The sequence below is a fragment of the Xiphophorus couchianus genome, chromosome 20 (genome assembly GCF_001444195.1).
Source record: "Xiphophorus couchianus chromosome 20, X_couchianus-1.0, whole genome shotgun sequence".
In the NCBI taxonomy this organism is placed as follows: domain Eukaryota; kingdom Metazoa; phylum Chordata; class Actinopteri; order Cyprinodontiformes; family Poeciliidae; genus Xiphophorus; species Xiphophorus couchianus.
In genome coordinates, this window is record NC_040247.1 from 879,687 (window position 1) to 902,844 (window position 23,158).

A 23,158-nucleotide genomic window follows, 5' to 3' on the forward strand; every position below is an offset into this window, starting at 1 on the left:
TGATTTTTATTTTGCTCTTTCGGCAGAGAGGACTGACAGACTGGCCCACCAGGTCATGTCTACACATTTAAAGTTAACTATAGTCGCCCGACTGTTGCCAACTCAGTGACTTTCTTGCTATATTTAAGCAACATTTCAGATCAAAAAAATTGGTATCGGCCAAAATCAGAATGGGCAGGTCAGACTTTTTAAATATTGTTTTATTGACAATCAGTCAAAAAAGTCCAACAGATGCATCCCTAGTGATAATGGCATAATAGTAATGCAAGAACATATTCTCAAAGATCAGTAAACTTTAAATTCTACTTAACATTTAATACTGGAAGTATTACATATAAACAAAACAAGAGGCTAGTTGAGACCAAAGCACCAGACTGAAGACTTTCGTTATCCAGTTTTTGGCAAGGAGACAAAAGAGAAAAACAATAAATCATGCAAATGGAAATAACTGAGATCCTTTTAATTTATTATGTAAATAATTGATTTTTAGTGACAAATAAGACTCAGAGAACAGAACCAGAACCTTCTCTCCATCGTTGTTGGACTCAAAGATGTAGCAGATGACCCGGGAGTCGCCTCGGCCTCCGGCCGCCTGCAGGACGAAGCCGAACAGCCGCTTGTTGTCCTGGTGGGACGCACACTGGACGACGCTGGACAGCGGGAACTGCAGCGGGTCAGAGGACAGCGTGAGCAGAGACGGGAAGACTTTGACTAGGACAGGAGTATAGAGGAAAACTGAAAGCAACTTACCCTGAGTCGAGTTACCTGTGTCTGGGGATCAATGAGTCTGGAAGACAAAGGGTTTAACTTTAGGTAAGAGTAGAAAAACAGCTGGAAAAATTGAGATAACTGGGTTTTTAAAAGTTTTTATTAATTAATTTTCTATAATTATACTTTTCACTAATTTATTATTCCTTGATATTAATGTTGTCAAAGTTAATTCATTAAAAGTTGGGATATAATTTGCATTAGGGCTGAACAAATAATTGGATCAATCACAATTATTGAAATGATTGTCAACTAATTTAGTAATCGATTAATCATTAAGTGGAATATACAGACTCAAGAAAAGGTCATTTTCTGAAATGGGCAGAAATTAAACCAAAACCAGTCACAATATATGTACAATTTCCATTTGGTTCATTTTCCCTAAAAGAATGTTATTACTTGTTTATTTTAAAAAGAAATTATTTGTTTATTTGTACCACTTAAAGTTAATATTGTATCAAAAAAATTGCAAGGTTAAATTAAAAAATATAAGGAATGGGCAATTATTTTTATCTGATTAATCAATATACTAATCAATTACTAAAGTAATAAAATAGAAAAAGGTGAAGCTCTGAGGTAAGTATAATTATTTAATTACTAAAATAAAGCTCATGTTAATATATATTATAATATATATGAATATTAATATATATTTCCAAGTACAACTTCAGAAGAAAGCTGCATTATTCTTTAGGGCTGAAACAATAAATCGTGATTAATCGATTATTGAAAAAATCATCAACTAATCAATTAATTGTTAACTGGAGAACACATATTTAGAAAAAGGCCAATTGCTGAAGCAAAAACATGTTCAGAGCAGTAATTAAGCTAAAACTATACAAAAATTTATGTCTGCATTCTGTATTTAAGATTAACAAAAAAAAAGTTTTGCCTGTTTTATGGTGTCAGTTTTAGCCACGTTTTCGGTTTGCTGCTAAACTCCTGTTGTTTACAGATGATTTAAAGCAGATTGTCAGCACAGTTTCTTTTGTAATCAAAGGCATGTCTAGTTACTAAAATCATATTACTTGTTCTCATGAAGTTAGCATCATTTGTGGCCTTGCTTTGTGAGCTACATGCTACGTTTCCTCGCCCAAACAAACAGAGATTGTTGTCGTTACTTGAGGCAGTCACAGGTGACCAGCAGGTGAGACTCAGTCATCCTGAAGATGTTGTGGATGGCTCTGGCGGCTAAGATCTGCCTCATGGTCTCCGATATGACGTCTGCTGACTCGGCGGTCTTCACCTCCATCGACCCGAGGAACCGAACGATGAACAGCTGGTGGAGGATCGAATCTGGACCAGAAAACGGCTGCTTTATTTGTGCTGACATTTTAACGTAGCAGCAAAACTTAAACCAAACTTTTTCTCACATGGTACAAAATTGTCAAGTCAAAAGTGCTGGAGTGTTGTTCCAGGAAAATTAAAAGATAAAATACAATCAAGTAAATAAAGTCCTCCGATTTCTTTTGAAAAGGTTAAAGTTATTCATCGTAGATCCAGAAAGTAAAAAGGATTTTGCTGTATTGGCATAAAAGCATCTAGTTTTCAAGTTCTTTCTAAACAAATTTCTTCTCAATTACAAGAACATGATTTAGTTCTTTCAAAACGCTTTATTTATTAATACATTAAATAAAAACAAATTTGTTTTTTTACTAAAAGTCTCTAGATAGACGTGGTTCTTCTTATTATAAAAGCTTAGTTAAATATTTTTGTCATACTTAATATTTTCCATTGCAAGAAAACTATGTTTGATTAAAAATACAAAGTTTAATAAACACATTTGTATTATTCTTGAACTGCAGTTGGGGGCCACAAAAAAATGTGTCAGAGGCCCTCAAATGGCCCACAGGCTGCACTTTGGACACCCCTGCCTTAAGTTATTAATTAAATGCTCAGAATTTAAAACTTATTTGGAAAGATAAAATACAAATGAGCAACATTTAAACAAAAGCTAAACTTTATTATTATTAACTATTTAGTTTTATTTCTGGCTTCATAATTGTCCAATTCTGGGCAGCAGAGGCAGAAAAACCAAAGAAACATTTCATCTGAAGGTGAGGCTGTTTTCTTAGACACCTGACTGGTAATAATGAGGTTCAAACAAGAGAATAAATGTAAATTCTGCAGGTAAACAGGAAGTACCTTCACTGTCCTCCGCTGAGTTATCTCCAGATTCTCCAAATGGATTACTCCTTCTGCAGAAACACCAACAGTCATGTTTAGAGAAATACTTTATCATAAAATTACTCAAGTAAAAGTAAAAAATACAGCGTAGTGAAAATACTCCTAAAAGTTAGGTTTGTTTTCCAAAAAGGTTACTCAAGTATGTAAATGTAATTGAGTAAATGTAATGTTGAGGAAAAATGATTATTTTTAGTGCTTAATACAGTTAATCTAACGGCATGTGTAAAAGGTATATTCAACACTCTTATTTTGAACAAATTTCTTTATTTTGAACAGGTTTGTGTTAAGCATTCAGACAAACAGGGGCCAAATGCAGATCTCCCAATGGGGCCTCCCGCTGCGCGGCCAGACTACAGGAGGCCATAAAATTAGCATATCTTGCAGGGCAGAACCACTGGAGCTTGGGGGAGAGAGGCCTGTTCTGTTCACAGCAGATCGGAGGCCTGCCGGAGGACAGCATCTGGGGTGGTGTGAAATCTTATCTCATGTTTTTTCTGTACCCAGAATGACCGTAGAATCACAGGGGGTCAGGACGTAGCTGTTCGCTCTTTTGTTTTACCAGAGACCAGATGGCTATTTGATCTTTGCCGTAAATTAGGGGGAGTTCCTAAGTTTCTCTGAGTGCCTAAGGGAGTTTCCAGTTGGTCAACTAGAGGAACGCCTTGAGTGCATATATTAAAAAGACAAGACACACCTATAGTATAAGACTTAGTGTCAGCACTAAAAATTCAGAGAGCTGCCACTATTTTTGCTTTTTGCATCGGCTCTCTCCAAAGACGCGTCTTTGCTTTTTGTTCGTCTTTGTTTTGTTTTTTTGTCTGTCTTTGTCTGTATAAGGTAAACAATGCATATCTCTGTACCTCTGCAGCTTTGTTGATTGATTCATGCGTTGCTTTGTATGGGATTAAACTCTGTGATTCTGTGACGTCAACGCGCTCTGTTGTTTCCCTGCTGTGCTGCACGCCGCCCGCTGAGAGGACCCGGGAGTTTAAGGAAGAAAGAGCCAAATGTTTTGTCCAAAGTTAATTTTAAATTATTCTTCCTTAACAGTAACTACGTAGTTACTCCCCAATCTGTTGAAATTTGAGCATGTTCTAGCATTTGAAGCACCCTGATTGATTAGTAACTTCTTTCTAATCACCTGGCTCTGCATTTGGGTGTATTAGGTTTTTAACACGTTTCCAAAGACTCCATCTTTGTTGATTAAATAATCTGGAGAGTTTTCGTTCTCTTGTACTTAGAGCCTGATAAAGATCAGACATTGTTCATTAAATCTACGTTATTTCATTAAAAAACCCTGTGAGTGAGTGAGGTGTTAGGAATAAAAAGGTTCTGTCAGACACCTGCCGGGCTGCGCCGCCGTCTTGTTCTGACCCGAGATCTCCTCTGTGACCGGGGAGATGATGTCAAACTGGATGGGCGTGTCCGGAGCAACCAGCGCGTCCAAGGAGAGGACAGACAGAGCGGGCGACGGCTCAGAACCGACTGAGCTGATGCTGCTCGTTCGGCCCGTTCGGCCCTTACTGGAATGGACAGAACAGACGCAGTGATCAGACTCACCAGCAGGGGGCAGCCTGCTGCGTTTCCCATCCGTACTGCCTCACCTGCTGGGTCTCATGCTCTCATGTCTCTGCTGGAACGACGGTGATGGCGTCACCGCCTCCAGGGCGGTTTGGTTCACTTTGGCTGCCAGCTCCTACCAGAAACACAGCTGCTATTAAATTTCATATCAAAGTTTTAGAAAGACAGTGCCTCAGTGTTGTTGTCACGACACTGAGGCAGTGACAACAAACCGACTCTTTAAAAATATTATACTCAACTAAGAGAAGCACTACTTCAACAGATCCGCTCCCTTGTGGAAGTAGAGCTTTCCTCCGACAAGCAAACTGATATCATGGCAGACGTAACAGACCTCAATGCGTTACCAGACATTTTTTTGACAACACTGAGGCAAAGATTGTGGGCAAGAAAATTCTCTAACTAGTGCTACACCCACTGGTGGAGAAAGTACTCAAAAAATGTGCTTAAGTAAAAGTACAAATACACAGACAAAAATGTACTCTAGTAAAGGTAAAAGTACCACATTAACATTTTTACTTGAGTAAAAGTTAAAAAGTACTGGCTTTTAAAAATACTTAAGTATTAAAAGTAAAAGTACTTGCTGAATGCATTACCTAATCGCTAATACAATGTCATTAAGTGTCATCAATTATCGTATTTAATTTTAATATATCAGAAATGTGCCATTTTAATTAACAATGCCATAGATAAAGCATGTTTTTATTGTGTTTACTCTCTGTAACATAGCTTAAACTTATATATGTGATTCTATGCATCATAATTTCAGGGATGGAAACATCTCGTCTCCTGTCCTAACAGCATGAACTTCACTTTTTTTGCCACTAGAGGCATTTATTTTGAAAGAAATCCAACAGAAAGGGGATGGAAAGAAGGCAGGTGGGGAGGACATGCAACCAAGGAGCCATGTAGCAGTGTTGTAGTCAAGGCCACCGAACCCGAGACCAAGTCAAGATCAAGACCAGCGCCCCGCGCTACATGACACAATAAAATTAAGTGCACCTATCAAAATTGCTTCTTAAATTGATCTGAAAAATCAATTTGAGGACACCTAGATATTAAATACTTAGAGCTGAAAAAAATGTAACCAATATTATTATTAATTCAAACTCTTCTTCATTCTGCTTTATTTCCATCTCTGTGCCACAATCCATGGAAATCTCCTGCCATCCCTAAAAAGGCAACGCCGTGGGCAGTTGCCCATATTGCCCATGTCAGAAACCACAACTGTCTGCACTATCAAACATAACAATTAAGAAAATGTATTAACGGTAAACAGCGCTCAACTATGAACACTGTCCAACGTGCAACAAGCAAGTAGTAACCAAGCAGGAGGACCGGGACTGTTCCCACCATGACAGGAGACGAAAACAATCGAAGAGCAATCAGCATGCTCTGCGTTCTTACGTTGTTTTATTTATTCGCCAATCAAATAAAGATATATATTTTTTAATTAACTAAAATAATAATAGCGACTGAAGTGTAAGCAGAGCATCATAAGAACAAAGAACGGCTCTCAGTGAGGGTTCAGTCTTATTGGACTTAGTAAAAATCTGTCCAGAAGAATCGGATCGTTGGTGAATGTGGTATCACTGTATTGTAGACTTTGGTCACAGCGTTGCCCCATATATGCGACACCTCAGCCAACACCTCCTCACAATAATTCAGCGCATGAGTGACAACTTTTTTTCATGGCAGATGTAACATATGAGTCTCTGTACAGCTAGCTTTGCTAACATCACGTTCACATAGTTTAATTTTCTTTAGGCTTTGTGGTGGATGCTCCTCCCACCACCATATCGTGTTAGTATTTTTTCTTTATATTACATTACAGTTTATACGTTTAAGTTGGTTATTTCATTTAGACATATATTTTCTAATGGGTGCACACTTTATTTAATGTCTGTCTGAATGGTTTATTTACACTTGTCTTTTATTTGAGGTGCTGCTGAGACAAACCAGCTGGAGGAGGAAACCTGGAGCAAACCATTTGTTTGAAAGACTAAAGGGGGAAGACTTGTTTCAAGTTGTTTTTATTTAGTTAATTTTGTCACTTAAATATTCACTTATTGTTTCTGCTAAGTAAGAGTTAGTTTTGCTTTATTTATTTCATAGAATGCTTTAGTTAATTTTGTATTTATTTGTTCTTTTGTTATGTCGTGCCTCCCTCTTGTGGTAGATTTAGGTTACTCCACCCCTATTTAAGCCTTTTGTTCTTTGTTGGCAGGTCAGTTTTGTTTGTGTTCAGTTAGAATTCAGTTGACCTCAGTTAAATTGGGCCCAAAATTGTTATTTATTCTTTGACTTATTTTTGCATTAAATCTTTATGTTTTGTTTGCCATTTTTGGAATAATTAAATTGAATTTTTGCTACTTTGAACATTTTTTTGTCCTCGTTTGAGTCTGGTCCCTCACAGGCTTCCTTTCAAGGTGACGCTAAAAGTCGGATAAAGCGCTGCTGATTTTACATGTTGCCATATCTGATGATTTATGTAGCGGAATTCTACTACTGACGATTAGACAGACATCTTCTCCCGCTCAGAGGAAACCACTGCGCATGTGCCAGTGAAAGGAGGAGGGGTGACAACAGACACACGTAATCAGTAAGTCGTGTTGTTGCTTGGACTTCACAGCGCAACGTCAAGTCCCTGAACTTCATATTTTAACGGAAAAAAGCGCAATGCGACGTGGATGTAACGAGAAACGCGATGGTTTTGTAGAAATGTAGTGAAGTAGAAAGTACAGATACTTATTGTTAGGCCTGTCGCAATAAACCATAAATCAATTAATACTACGATAAATTAAAACTATCAACCTCATTTTAATTATCGGCACTATGGTCTCTCCGGTTTTTTTATCTTTCTGTTAATGACACTGAATGAAAAAAGGCTCAACTCCGGTGCTCTCCAATGACCTCTGACCTCATTTCCTTAGTGTAAAGCCCAGCGCAGAGACACGGTCTGAAAGCTGTCGGCCGATTGTCGGCCCGTTTTCAAAACCTGACAGGCCAAACATTAGCCGACAGAAATCCTTGGTATAACGGTTCGATCGGTTCGGTCCTGCCGTGTGGTGTCCAACAATGGGCACCAAATAATGGCTACAAGTTCAGTGAACTAATTTTAAAACCAGGCATTAATCAATGCTTTACTACAATCTACCTGCAATGCATGTTGCTAGTGTCAGCGTAAAGTCCTGACTGAATGAAAATCATTAGAACCTGTTTACGTCACGTTAACGAAGAACAGCTGAAAAGTTACCGGGTTTATCAACTGCAGTATTTCGCTCCAACTCCTCCTCTTGTCATTTCTATATTCTTTGCACAAAATGTTGAATAAACATTAATGTTGTTTCCACATATCATCTCCAATGTCCGCTGGACTTCGGGTTGCGCTGTGTCAGCTGTTTGGGATTCCCCTCCGTAATTTACCCTCAGAAAGTGCAGAGGAGAATCCAGGCTTTCTGATTGGCTGCCTGTCACATTCAACAGGTGGAGTTAATATCCCAGTCGGGGAAAAACCCTGATTTAGATCGGAGCGGCAACGACGATCTACCGCAGGTTGCTCAAACTTTTTGAGACCAAGATCTACTTTTTCTCTCACCAGCCGGCTGAGATCTACCTCTCATGACACGAAGACATAAAAATTGTAAATTAAACTCTATTGACTTATTTTATATGCGAATATACATCAGTTATAGCAGAAATAATAAAGTGATAGAAAACCTAATGCAGTATATTTCTTCCTCAGTGAGACTCTCCTACCGTTTTACTCTCTTTGTCGTTAAGCACGCCCGTTGCCGTGGCAACCGCCTGCGCCCCGAAAGCGGAGCTACGACGTTAAAACATAACATTCAGTCCGTTACGATGTCAAGTTTCCAGGCTTCATATTAATTTCTCGATTATTGGTTGATTAGATAATGTAAACTCCTGCTCTGCTAGTCAGTCGGTCTTTGTCGCCTTTTTTTTTGTTAATGAAACTGAAACGCACTGAATTGCGCCACACCTTGTTGAAACAATAATTACTGAGAATATAAATTTTAACAGGTTTTGTTGATTTAAAATATATATATATTATTCTTTAATGAAGCTACATACGTTTAGGATCTTAGTGAATATTTTGATAAGCGCGTCAGAAGAGGAAGTTCTGGTCTCATCGTCCTGGCGGTGTTCAGTTTGTCACCAACTGTCGAGATCAACTCAAAACCTTCCCGTTATGGACGTATTGAGCCCCCTGATCTACCGTAACACACCACACACTACAGGAGGATCGGTTACGAAATCACAGCCGGGGTTTTAAGATTGTCTTAAGGGGAAAAATAGGAGCAAAAAATCATGTAGTGTGAACTATTGCATCAGGTAGTCGATGTGCCCATCTTCTCTATTTAAATCTGATTATTACTGAAGGGCAACATAATATACAGACTTCATAATCTGCACTCTTGGTTGAATGCAGTATTTATTTACACTTTGGCTTTATGTTGTTTAGTCTTTATTCAAGTACATTTTTTTGTTAATGGAGACTGAGAATCCATTTTGTTTCTGGTTGTTTTGTTTATCAGCTCCAGTGTTAAGATTTCTTTTGAAAATAAAGTGTATCTATCTTTAGCAGGAAATCACATGCATTATTATGTCATTTCCATTACATCAGTGTAAAAAGGTCTTCAAACAATATTATCGTTTATCGCAATAATTTTTGAGACAATTAATTGTTCCGCAAAATTTGTTATCGTGACAGGCCTAGTTACTTTAAAATGTAGTGGAGTAGAAGTCGGATATATATATATATATATCCATCCACCCATTTTCTAACACCTTTGTCCCCAGAGGGATATACAGTACATATATATTTATATGGGTCAGCGCTTGGCCGTGACTAACTTGTGGAACCGATCCTGTCCACAAACCTTATCTACCTACAAGGTCACAGAAATCAGCCACAGTCCACCATGACAGAGGGCTGATGGTCAGTCCCAACCAGCAGCTCATCTCTCCATGCAAGGTTTACAACAGTCACTCCATGATTGCCAACTTTTTTGCTGTATTTTGCACACACACATGCACAAAAAAATTTCAGCAAGTCAGATTTTTAAAGATTGGTGATCGGCCAAAAAATTGCTACAGGTGCACCTTTAATGAATGTAAAGAGCATTACAAAAAAAACAAAATATACTTACTAGTTATTAAAGAAATAGTTGATAATCTTGAGTATGTCTATTCAACAGAGCTTTCCTAAGGAAGAACATTTTGACAATGTTCTCTATCCATCCTGTATGTCCAGTATTTATTTATCCTTCATTTCTATCTTTATCTGTCTCCCTCAATCTTTCAGTTTTTATCAACTGTATCTTTCTCTGTAATTATCAGGTTTATTTCCTTACCAAGTTCAGACAGTCAGGCTGTTTCCCCTCTGAGAGCCAAACCTGCTCAAACTTTTATTCGGTGATGACTGGATTTTAGCTGCGTGTCAGGGCAGGGCAGGACGCACGCGAGCTAATTTGTACAGTCAGCCCTTCGCCATATTAGGACATTTCCTCCCGCTGCTGCTAGCTGGAAGCTAAAGCTAGTTCCGCTTTTTTAACTTCACATTGAGCGCGAGCGAGCAGAGCGTCGCATTACTTTTCTGTAACTTTAGCCGTTTTCTTTCTCTTTGAATCGTTCTGTTGCTTTAATCCACGCACGGAAACCCGTTTCAAAGCTTCACTGACTTTTAGCATCGTTTAAAATACAAAACCCAGCCGCCGTGGATGGAGGAGAATCAGCCTGTGTTTGGATGTACTCACCACTTAGAGCTGGCTTTCAAAACGCGATCTGGAGAAGAATCGTTTCTGATGTTTGTAAAGATGTTCCGATCCTTCAAAATTAGCATCCATATTCCCTGCTTCTTGCTCAGGCCAGTAAGCTCACACGAACTAATCAGTTTTTACCCAAAGCGCAGGATCAGTACTGTACGGATTATCCGTGTAGTGATGGGATTTTCGGCTCCTTTTCGAGATGCGGCTCTAATGGCTCTTCTTACTGTGGAGAGCCGGCTCTTTCGGCTCCCCATATATATTTTTGACATTATTAATTAATTAATTAATAGCTTAAACCTAATTTTATAATATTTTGTTTCATTATTGACATTGTTAAGCACTTATGATGAGTAAAAATGCCGCATAACAATGCTATAGCAATACCGATGCGTGTGATGTCCGCATGTGGCTGTGCAGGTTGTTTGTCGAGCCTGCAGATAGGAAATGCTGACTTTGCACAGTCTGCACTCTGCCCTGGAGCTTGATGTAGCATTAAAATGAGTCCAAATCTTGCTCCGTTTTCTGTCACTCATTTATTTTCACCTATTCAGTTCCCACACTGACTCCCCTTCTTTCTGTGCTTCTTGACCGCTGACTGAGTGTCTGTACATAAACACCTGCCGACGAACAGCTTGGCCAATTGCCTGCCGTTTCCACAAAAAAAGTGGAGATAAACTTCTTTTTCAGTGTTTTCCCGCCACATTATTAATTGAAACTATGTGTGATTGGTCAGATGTGTGGAGCACACGCTTGACATGAGGCCAGTGGACCGAGGGAAAAAACCTCTCAGCTCTAGCACTGGCAGAAGAGCAAAACGAGCAAGGAGAGAGAGAAGGGGAGGAGAGACAGCGAGGCACCGCAGGACAAAAAAAAAAACGATGTGGGGAAAAACTATCGGCTCTGGCACTTGCAGAGCACAAGCACGACAGGGAGGCGGAGAGACAGCGATATACTGACACATCACTATATCCGTGGTCTTCGCTGTCCCTGGAGAAGACGTTCGCCCTTCCGCCGCCATTGGGCGGGAACCGGATCAGTCAGAGATCCGGATACTGGCGGACCATAGAACCGCTGTTAGCAAGGCTAACGTCTTGAGAAGCAGAGCCGGACGATGGTTCTGTTCCATGTCCGATATGAGTTTTTAAAAACCCTGTTAGCTTGGATATTTTCTTCATCACCTCTCGGTCGCGCTCTTCTTTTTCTTTCGTTCCTGAACTCCGCGGTCATTCATTCTGTTGTCCGCCATTGTGAGAAATTACTCCCTGATGCTCCGCCCCAAAGCGTCAGAAGCGTCCAATTTGGACCAATAATAATCAAGCATTCATGATGGACGTTGGCCAGAACAAATCAGACATTTTTCAACAACACCGCCAAAATCCTCCTAGCCAGTGACAAAATTAAGACATTCTGACCTTATTTATTCACAAAAATACAAAGCATCCTTCGGGGCCCCGGGCTGCACCCCTGGTTAGCTCATGCTAAAATCCGGGCTTGAGTACAGAAGTTTAAGTTTTAATGCTGCCAGAGAGCTACCGTTGGAATCTACACGCATAAAGTCCAGCATAACTACTGTAATTGTGTAGTGTCTCTTTAAGATACTCTAGTATTGCTAATGATGTCACAAGAATGCGCCACGGCTTCTCTGTAGAGAGCGTGGGAGAAACGTGATATAGACGGACACATGAACCGAGACGGACATGTTAGCTCCCTAACTTCACTTATTGATCTGGAAATGGTTAGATGTTTAGCAATGATATTTTAATTTAACTGAGTTGTTTTTATTTGACGCTTAGCTGTCAGTTCTGTGTCCTTAACACAGAGCCCTTAAACCGTTAGCCAGATTACTTCCAGATAATATATTAGGAAGCAATACTAATATATTAGATTAAAACAGCATTCATGACAAAGGGGATACCTAAGTGTAATTTTTTTTCTTCACTTGTGTTTAGTTATTTGCCTAATTAACCGCTACAGGCCTTGATTTGACTATCAGTAAGTGCCGTTATGACAAAAAATGGGATGTTTACTACCGGTTACCTTCGTACTAACATGGTAGTTCCCAGTTTCATTCAACTGGACGTGAGGTGGGCTGCAGTCCATCATCCATTTCTTGTGTTATTCCAGACTCCTTCTTGGTTTTGGAAATGTAATAAATTGCTTTCCGCCCTTCCGGGTAACGGCTGGGTTCGCTTATTCCCCACTGACAACTTCGACCGTGATTATCTATTATTTTCCTCAAAATCTTTCTGACTACAGCATGTTTGCTGTAATAAATACTGTAAATATTGTAGGTGTACTTGCAACACCGATTGGTCAGTTGCTGACCAATCGGTACCCGGAATGATTGGGGGAGGATCGCTCTGCGTCAGCAATGGGGGCGGAGCCAGAGTCATGTACAAGTACTGAGTAACTGATGGAAACATCAATCATTTAATATATAAAAAGTACAAAATCAGATGGACCAACATTTAAATTTATGAGGAAGTTTAGGTACTTTTTGGGAACAAAATTAAAATTATTCATATAAATAACATAATTACAAAACAACAAAAGCAGGCAAAATGATTTTTTTTTTTTTCAATATAAAGTTTATGAAACTGTAACAGAAAGTGTATGTCTGTGTCTGGTGAATTTTTGGTTAAAACAAGCTTTTCCTTCGTTCAGTGAAGTTACACAAAGGGAGGAGGATCAATTCTACCCGAGTAGTTGTACTTCATAATAAAATTACTGAAGAAAAAGAAAATAGGACAGTGTAGTAAAAATACTCCAAAACGTTTGTGTTTTATTCCCCAAAAAGTCACTCAAGTAATTGTAACTGAGTTACTACGCACTCTGGAAGCTACTTTTCATTCCAAAAACAACAACAGTTTTTATCAATAGTTATTGAAGGCAGTTCTCTTCAAACTGAGCTGTGCTCCATTTAATTTTCAGTTAACGTCATGAGCTGCTCTGTTCTAATAGAGTTGATTAAAAATAAAATGCCTGTGAAACAGAAAACACACCTCTGCATTCTCGCTCAGGTAGATCCTTCTGGAGATATTGTTGATGGTTGCGATCCACTGTTGGAAGAAGCAGCAGAGACTCGGCGTCAGAACACATCAGCTAACGAAGAAGATGGATGACAGGAAATCATTTTACCTCCTCACAGTCCTTCCTGCTCTCCGCCTGCAGCGTCACCACTCTGACGACACAAATAAGACAGAAAGAGCCGTAGAGAAATTAAAAACTCATAAGAGCGATGGAAGGGAAAGAAAAACAGCAATCTCACTTTTTGCCGTCGAAGGAGGTGACCTGAAAGCAGAATCTACGGTCGTCCGAGTCGACGGCCATGACGGAGCAGTTATCGAGGTCCGTGACCAGGCCGCCCGCCACCTCGCCGCGGCCCTGCTGCATCAGGTTCCCTCCCTGCGTGAAGAAGTACTGACGTTCCCATGACGATGACACAAGGCCCGTCTTACTGCCAGACACACAGAGGAGTCGCGTTTAACTCCAAATGCTCAGGAAAACGGCCACAATCTGCCAAAACTGGCCCCTCCAGACTAGCGGCAGCAGCAATTAGCAAACATCTGGTGGAACTGCTCTGCATCCAGAACCAGAACCAAACCTGGAGAAGCAGCATTCAGCTTCTATGCACCACAAATCTGAAACACGCTTCCAGAAAACTGCAAAACAGCCGAAACACCGAGTTCCTTTAAACCACAACTAAAAATCCAGATGGTCAGAGTTGCTTCTGAAACATTATACATGAAACATTGGTCAATATATTAGATGGCATTTGACAAAATGTAATATCGATAATTGGTTTTTACAATTGTTGACTAAACAATGTGCTCATGATGTTTTTTATGTGTTCACGATACAAAGCACTTTGAACTGCTGTGTTGCTAAAATGCAGTATACAAATAAAGTTGATTGATGGATTGATTAAAGTCAATTAATTGGTCAATCATGATTAAAAACAGAATTATTACATCACAGTCAGAGTGGAAAAAAGTGGCACAAATCCTTTTCCATCTGAACCTGTTAGAAAACACAAATATGTCACACTTCTCCTAAGGGTTTAATGAAACCACAGAAATAAGAAATATATTTTTTGAGCTTGACCTTCAAATAAAACCCATCTGTGTCTATCCAAAATGAAAACACAAAAACAGCCACCAACAGCAGGTAAGATTATGACTGCCCATAAATCCTCCATGAACCCCTAAACTTTACATTTTAACTGAGAAACAATGAAAACACCGACCCTGATAAAACAACTGTAGAAGAGTTAAAACACGCAGGAGAAGCTTGCGTCTTACTTGCGGATGTAAAGGTAGCCTTGCTTCCTGGTTAAATTGCGACAAACGGGCGAGTGGGCGGGGTCAGGGTCACATGGTGCATACAGAGGGTCACATGACCTTTCCATCTGCTGGATGTTTTCCTGCATCTGCCCCACCTCCTCCTCCATCTCCCGGCGCACGCTGCAGACACGTTTCACATGTTTACCTCTGCAAATATGGCTCCGGATTACGGCGACAGTTTGAGGCTCTTACTTCTGGACGCTGGTTCCTATTGTTCCCAGGAAGTCCTCCCACTGCTGGGTGAGGTTTTCAGAGCCCAGCTTAAAGAAGCTGATCTGCACACAACAAATTGTATTAAAATCGACAAGATGACAGGATATAAAACATTTTTCATCAAATGTTTTTAACCCACTTGTTATGTACGGCTGCAACTAGCGTTTATTTTAGTAATCAAATTTCAAAAATTATCACTTTCTGCAGATTTTTCTTTAAACCCCTTAATCTTACTTTATAAAATGTTAAAATGTGTAAAAATGAAAGTAAATAAACAAATAAATGCCTTTCCTAAATAAGAAAATAAACATTTTACTGTCTAAGATGCAAGAACATAGCAAAGAAACTAAATAAATACTTTAAAAAGTATGAATACTTTTTCAATTTACCAACTAATAATTGGATGCAAAAGATGCTTAATAGAAGAATTCTACAGAATTTGAACTAGGTGAAGCTAAAACTATGACAGTCCTGGGTTTGAACATATTAACAAAGAAGATTTTTCATGTAAATGCAAAATGTGTAATAAATATTCTTTGTACAGTTTTGGCTTCATTTCTGCTTTAACTGTGTTGTTCTTCCAGCAAATAGAGTCTGTATACTCCAGTTACCGATTAAATCGATTACTAAATTAGTTGACAATTATTTCAATGGATTCATCACGATTAAAGCGATGAATTGTTTCAGCTCTGTAGATACAATCCTAGAAGTTTTTTTGAAAGCAACACTTCTCTTGCGCCCTCTGGTGGAGGATTGGTGTACTTCATGTGACACGTACACCAGGAAGATGGAGCGGATCAACCCAGTTCTAGCAAATCCCAGCTTACATTGAGCCCTTTTTTGAGAAAACAATTACACAATTCAAATAGAAAAACTGACAAAAATGTGTTCATCCATAGTGACACCTTGGATAGACAGAAATATTCAACAGGTGCATAAGTTTTGCAATTATATTTGATCTAATTTGTTGTTTGTAAGAAGTCCGCTAGATAAATATATCAAAATAAAAGCTGCATGGCATTAGAAAAAGCAAAATGCAGTAATACTGGTGAAAGGTCCAGCAACAATATGAGATGGAATAAATATGTGTGTGTGTGTGTGTGTGCGTGTGTGTGTGTGTGTGTGCACCTGAGCCTGCATGTAGCCCAGTAGTGGCTCCAGCAGAGCCGTCTTCTTCTTGTACTGCAGTGTGTTGAGGGCACAGAAGTAGTGCAACATCGTCTGGTGCTGCTTCTTGCGTGAGGTGTAGACATCCTCCACTACCTCCGCTCTAACCTACGACGACAACAACAAAAACTTCACCCTCTCATGGGATTTCTCTCTGTAGTAAAACCAATTTGCTTCCAGGAAAAAGAAAAAGAAAGACAGCTTTTTGGGAAAACTCTGGGTAGGCTGAAATCAGTTCTTAGGAGGAGATCAGATGATAAAAATGTTACTTTTGGTTGAGATGTCGTTACCTTGTCATTGTCCCTCCTCTTCGACAAGCGGCTGTATCTGTTAATTGCCGTGTCATGATCTGTCAACAAGAGGAAATCAGTTTTTGCTTTTTTCCATGCTGGACTGTTTATAAAATTACTACTTTATTCTCCTATTATACCCTAATACTCTGTCGCAGAATTAACCTAAATTCAATAAACAGAAGCTATAAAACATGTTTGTCAAACAAGATGGCCGCCCTGGGCGTGCTGACATCACTCTGTACTGGAGAAGATTTTTTTTAAATCTTCAAAATCCAAAAATTTGATTAACCGATAAATGCTGAAAATCCTCTGACTTTGGAAAATACGATGGAAAGAAAAAACGATGAGTGGCAGCTTCACTGTCTTACCATTGCTGGCTATCTGGAAGACTTCTTTCAGCGTGAGGATCTCTGGAAAGACAAAAAACACCAGGAAGGTAAGGAAATATCTTCAAAACGTCTATTGGTGCTGATGAGAAACATTATCGACATCAGCAGGACGTATATCGCTGGCGAATATTTCCTAATAATAAAAAAATCATAACATTTTAACGCTATTTTGTGTTAGATGTATTATATAATTACTTAAAGAGAAAATTATGGTTTTCTCACATTATAAAACACATTTATGAAATTTGACAAACAGGAACCTCTCAGGTTGCCAAATAGAAAAATAAAATATGTGAAACACTAAATTCCACATGAACAGAGATATTGACACATAAGTGGTTGCTCTTGAAGGATGTTAAAACTTCACTTCATGACAACCCTCAAAATCACATTTGTTCTTTTCTGTCATCATCACTCCTGTTTTGCTTCCTGTAATTTTCTTGTGTAATTATAAACGATGTGTGATTTTAATTTTGTTAAATTTTAGGTTGGGACTACTGATGAAAATTGGCTAAATTTAGCCAAATTGGGCACATTTACATTATATGATGTTAATTAATGTGTACTGTTCCTTGACAAATAAATACATTTTAATTTGAGTTTTTGCATTTTTCATAACAAAGAGGATAACATTTCTGTGCCACATGATTCATTTTAACTTCACAGTTGTTGCTCCGTTCGTAAAAAGTTTGGACACTTCGCTTGTAAAGCTTCCAGATCTGTGAGATGACGGTGCGTTCTGATTGGACGATTATGGTTTCCTACCCTTCAGGTCTCGCTCTTTGAACTGAGAGATGGGGAACATCATCGCGTCGGCCAGCTGGGTGGACAGGACAGCGTGACAGGAACTCAGCTGGACAGAGACAGGAAGTTAGGACACGCTCTGAACCGCGGTCCCGTCTGTCCCAGAACCAGGACTCACCTCATCAATGACCTTTGCAAACTGCTGCAGGGTGGAGCTCATCACCTCATCATCGCCCCCTAGAGGAAAACGCTGCAGCAGAAACACAGAATGCTGGGTTAGGTTAATAACTTCAGGCATGCAGCAGAATTATCCAGCAGCATCTCTACGTCAGCGTATTAAAACAATAGTATATAGAAATAAAGAGTACATTTCTGACAAAAAAAACCAAAAAATTTATCTCAGAAATTAAAAAAATAAATTTAAATTGCTAAACTCAAAAAAGTAGAAATCTTTTGACTTTTGAAACTCACAAAAAAAAAAAAAAAAAAAAAAAAAAAAGAGTCCTCGAATTCGGACAGGCCTTGTCACCGCGCTATGATGTAACTCATATTCTGTTCTCATATTTTGTGAATTTTGTAGTTTGCAGCCATCTTGGTAGGCAGAATTGCGCTAGACGTGACTGAATGCGACTATTGAGGAATATTTATTTACTTTTTACAAAGCTTGTAATGGTTATTTCATGTTGGGTAAACGGATGATCCAGCGGTTCATGAAAACACAGTTTTCACTACATTCCAAAAATCAGGAAATACGAAGTACCTCAAACGACGTGGCTGAGCGCTGAATGTCGGTGAGTCTGGCTCGGAAACATCAACTGCAAGGATGAGCCGCTGAAAACAATCCAGCATCTGATCGGATCAGTTTTATTCTGGGAAAAATATTTATGTTTTTTTTTTACATCTATCATGTTTTAAAGGGTGCTGGAACCACGGGTCGCGTTAACAAAATATTTTCCATATCTGACCAGTTTTTTTTTTTAAACAACAGAAACATCTGAAGCCCGTCCGTCATTTTGACAGATTACAATTTACAGCCCTGATTACACCAGGGCCGAAACGATTCCTCAAATGTTTCGAGTACCTTGATTATTAAAATTCCTCGAGGAAAATTCATCTGTCTCGAAGCTTCGTTAAATTACATTTTATTATGTAGCGCACCGTGTCCTGGCCGGATCATTATTTATGGAGGGCAGCGCTCTTACTTCCGCCAATGAGTTGTTGTGAAATGCTAGCAGCATGGTGTTGAAGTGTGCTGCGTTTTTTCAGGGGACAAATAAGGATTGTTGAATTTTGAGGTACGATGGTTGGACTACGACAGCTTTCTCTGCGTCGTTACAGTTTTGGAGCGAATGGTAGGAATGGCAGAGAGAGAGAGAGAGAGAGAGAGAGAGCTGTGGTCTTGACCGGTCTTGTAAATCCAGAGTCCTCAACGTCTGAGACCGAAACCGGTCTGGAGTACCACAACAATGGCTTCATTCTGCTGCTGTTGCCTCTTTCTTACATTTCTGACTTCAAATGCTTCTGCAATTCTCACTCTGCATTTTCGCAGGAAATGCTATTTTTTCTAGTTATGACTATATTTATATAACATTTTGTAGCCTGGTCCTGAAACTCCAATAGGGATGATTGAAATAAAAACTGCTTTTTGGAAATATTTTCTGTCATTTATAACATCATTTTTAATGCATTACAATAGGAAATCAGTTCTGGTATGAGAAAATCTGAGGTTTAATTTTGAAGCCGTATCGCCCAGCCCTACCAGACGTTTGCATTTTCCTGGTTTCTACCTGTTTGTCGTACTCTTTCAGCAGTCGGGAGGTCAGGTGTGTCGCTGCACTCAGTTCATTCTGCAACACAAACATGAATCCTTGTGATGTTGAGGCTTCAACAGAGTTAAAGATGCATCACTCCTGCAGGTTTGTACCTGTGCATCATAAATCCTCTGCATGGCCTGATAGAGCTGTGTGCAGTAGTTGGAGATGGCGGCAGTGTCCTCCTCAAACACTCCCAGCAGGGAGCGCGTCTGCAGGCAGAAAGTAGAAAACAACAGGAGCAAGAAGGAAGTCAGCTTGACACACAGGATCTCAAAGAGCGCTGACTGTGCAAATCCACACCCACATCTACTACCCGTCCCCACAGCACTCAAGGTGTGTCTTCATATTTCATCCACACGTTGGTCTAGTTTTAATATCTTTGTTCCCTTAAAATAAGACAAAACTAACATACAAACATGTTTTTGCAGTGCAGTATGCAGAAATGTTTGTAGAAATATCTCCTATTGGTGAAATATTTCCAAATCTGGTTGATGTTTTGAATAGAATATCTTTCGTTGCAAAGTTTCCTAAACCAGTTTGGATGTTTTTTTTTAAATCTCTGGTGAAACTGGTGAAGAAAACAGGTTTGTAAATCTGCTTCTGTCACCAAGCTAGTTCTGGCTTGCTCCCCGCGCAGGCTGGACTCTTCCAGGGCTGCAACTCGTCACAGATCCAGTTTGTGTTGTCATGGAGAGGAGGTGGCTCTGTTGGCATCTTTGTTGGAGATGCCAACATCCTCCATGTCTGATAACATGATGGTTCCCATACATAAGAAGGTGGACTGCTCAGTACTTAAAGGGGCAGTACTATGTAAAAAAGACTTTTCTGAGCTTTGCATCATGTTCTAAAGTTATTCGGTCATCCAACTGTACAGGAGTGTGAAAAGGAGCTGGGCAAAAAAAACAACAACAAAAAAACAACATTACAAACCCCAGATCCCATCTAGCTGTGAAGAATGGTTCAATTTCATCCTTTCAGACTCGATGCATAACGCTGTCACGTATTCTGCAGCCAACATGTGACGTCACAGCAGGTGTTTTGCCTCACATTTGCAGCAGGTAAGGGTTACAGTATCACTAAGAGGATTTTCATGCAAAAGTGACAGGAAGCCGCCGGATGTCACTGGTTTGTGACCAGTGGGTTGGCTGTCGTCACTGGAAATGATGCGGGATTGGCTTGGGAAACGGTCGCCTCTTCTGGCAGTTAGATTTCTGATTCCCGAGACGTTTTACCGGCATCCGGTAGTTTTATTGACAGGGCAGCCCAGCGGAAACAGGGATCAGCTGATCCATTCGGGATACAGACTGTTAGCATTGAGCTGGAGCACTCTGCTGGATGGTGGCAAACACTCTTAGCCTAGCTAGCTAGCGAACCGTTAGCAGTGGTCCGGGGGAAACAACAGTTACCTGCGGACTGTCCTCCAACGTCTCCTCCAACGGCAGCTTCTCTATTCCGGGCATAGCCGCGACTGGCGCTTCGGGTATCGGAGCGAACTGGCAAAGAAAACACACAACAAATCGGCCCGACAACTCCCACTCAAGATTTCTCGCTCCACGAATTCACAACACCCCAAATGAGCTCCTCCCGGTTCAGCCTGGCCCCGCCCACCGGAGGGTTGTGATTGGCTGGCACAGACTTCCATGAATTTAATTGGCTTCTCGTTTAAATGGAAATAGGCGCCATTTTGGCTCAGAGTGGACTGAGCCAAAATGAGCCCTCTTTTGGTGTCTCTAAAGATGGGAGCCACGATGGAGACCTCCGTTTGTGAAAGAAGAAAAACGGCTCTTTGCTAATTTGTTCCCTCATTTCGTACTGTCCTACTTCTACGTTGTGTAAACAAACCGTTTCGTACCCACGTACTTAACCATGTTATATATTTATTTTTCGCTGGAGCTTGATGCATAATGAAGACACATTATCATAACAGTGCTCTAATCTACAGTATGTCCTTCTGTTCAGCAACGAAAACAACATTTCAGAACCAATGTGCTTATTATTTGCTGAGACAGGTTTATGGACAAATCAAAGCTTAAACACAAAGAAAAGATTGAATTTGTAGCATCCGATGGTAACCAAACAATTATAGTAAACTTTACAATTCCTCTAATTGTTAAAATCCTAGAATTTATCATTGCTGAAACCATCAAATCAAACTTAACATTTTCATTCTAAAAAAGACAAATACACATTTCAGATTTGTGCTCTGTTTTTTAAATTCAAGTAAATATGGGAGCCTTCTGATGATCTGGGGGTTGTAAGAAGTGACTTTGCCATTTTCTCAAAACTAATAAACACCACACTTACATTTTAGTTCTCATCCCCTTTTGAAGTAGCTGACTCAAATATGACCCCTGATCAAGATAATCAATCGTGACCTCCCACTGGTATATTATTTATTCGAGTTATACGGGTGCTTGTCAAAAAAATTTAATATCATGAAAAGTTTGTTTAAATCAGTAATTCCATTCAAAATGTAAAATTTGTATATTATATTCATTCATTACACACAGACTGATATATTTCAAATGTTTATTTCTTTTAGTGTTGATGATTATTACTGACAATTAAAGAAAACTCCAAATTCAGTATTTAAAATGTACGTATTTAATTTAAGTATTTAAAATTAGAATATTGTGAAAATATTGAAGACTCCTGGTGCCACACACTAATCAGCTGATTAACTCAAAACACCTGCAAACGCTTTTAAATGATCTCCCAGTCCAGTTCTGTGGGGATGACTGCTGACCTGACAGTTGACCAAAAGACGACCATCGACACTTTGCACAAGGAGGTCAAGTCATAAAAGGTCACTGCTAAAGAAACTGGCTGTGCACAGAGCTCTGTGTTCAAGCACATTCATAGAGAGGTGAAGGGGAGGAAAAGATGTGGTAGGAAAAAAGTGGGCAAGCGATTGGGAGAACTGCACTCTGGGGGGGATTGTGAAACAAAACCCATTCAAAAATGTTGGGGAAGATTCCCAAAGAGAGGACAGCAGCTGGAGTCAAGAAAAACCATAAAAAATCTTCAGTGAGTAAAAAATGGTACACATTGCTACTGGCTAAGAAATCATGTAAAACATGGTTTTGTAGGCCCGGATGCCTATGAATCCTGCCCAAAAGCCATTTTACAGACCACATTATGAACGGAAAAATTAAAGGTGTTTATTCATGAAATCAACAAGCAGCATTCAGTGGCCTGAATAAACACAATACGTCTTAAAATGTTCTGGCAGGATTCTTGCGGTATTTTTATGATGTCCTAATGTTGTTTTTGTCATAACATTTTAATCAGACGGGTGATAAAACGTGTGATTTGTGGCACTTTTTGGTTGCCAAATCAGTTGGCGACCAAAAATATAATAATAATAAATAAATAATGACGTGAAATGGCAATAGGGGTGACATTTCTATGAAAGGCCCCACAGCAGATAAATAAATATTCATGTTAAAATACTAATATTAGGTGGATTAAATTACATAGATTTGAGAAATTGTATTACTTCCTCCTGATATGTAAATGATAATTAAATTGTTTGCTCGTGTAGTAAAATGGATAAAGGAAGGGATGAAATAGAAATGAGAAACTGACTTGATGTTAATTTTTCTAGTTGTGTTTTTATTGATTAATTATGGAGACACATAATCAGCGGTACGAAACGTCCATCCGTGCTCGGAGAGATTCAGGAACAAACGTTAACCACCAGAGGGCGTAATTATGTAACTCCAAGAAAAGTCGAACTATAAATTCAATTTTAAGCCATTTATTATTAGGCCTTCGCAGCGCTTTGCTGCGAAGGCCTATTGTAATAATCGTACTGTTTATTATTATTTTTCTTAGCCCAAAAGAGGGGGCTTTTTGGGGGCTTTATCATAT

The 23,158-nt window shown here is 39.4% G+C and overlaps 1 protein-coding gene across 1 annotated transcript in view; it reads right to left on the reverse strand.

Moving 5' to 3' along the window:
* Positions 1-20,893, reverse strand: part of appl1 (adaptor protein, phosphotyrosine interaction, PH domain and leucine zipper containing 1) — a 40,823-nt gene extending 19,930 nt beyond the window's left edge. The window contains exons 1-19 of the mRNA XM_028003558.1: positions 20,692-20,893; positions 19,396-19,494; positions 19,259-19,318; positions 17,650-17,721; positions 17,493-17,580; positions 16,707-16,748; positions 16,336-16,394; positions 16,007-16,153; positions 14,858-14,940; positions 14,624-14,785; positions 13,591-13,779; positions 13,461-13,503; positions 13,325-13,381; positions 4,560-4,651; positions 4,299-4,478; positions 2,914-2,966; positions 1,890-2,064; positions 751-787; positions 524-664 (exon numbers count right to left, since the gene is read on the reverse strand). Coding sequence (XP_027859359.1) covers positions 524-664; positions 751-787; positions 1,890-2,064; positions 2,914-2,966; positions 4,299-4,478; positions 4,560-4,651; positions 13,325-13,381; positions 13,461-13,503; positions 13,591-13,779; positions 14,624-14,785; positions 14,858-14,940; positions 16,007-16,153; positions 16,336-16,394; positions 16,707-16,748; positions 17,493-17,580; positions 17,650-17,721; positions 19,259-19,318; positions 19,396-19,494; positions 20,692-20,745 — 1,833 coding nt within the window. The 5' untranslated portion in view covers positions 20,746-20,893. The remainder of the gene's footprint in view (positions 1-523; positions 665-750; positions 788-1,889; positions 2,065-2,913; positions 2,967-4,298; positions 4,479-4,559; positions 4,652-13,324; positions 13,382-13,460; positions 13,504-13,590; positions 13,780-14,623; positions 14,786-14,857; positions 14,941-16,006; positions 16,154-16,335; positions 16,395-16,706; positions 16,749-17,492; positions 17,581-17,649; positions 17,722-19,258; positions 19,319-19,395; positions 19,495-20,691) is intronic.
* Between the last annotated feature and the right edge of the window lie 2,265 nt (positions 20,894-23,158).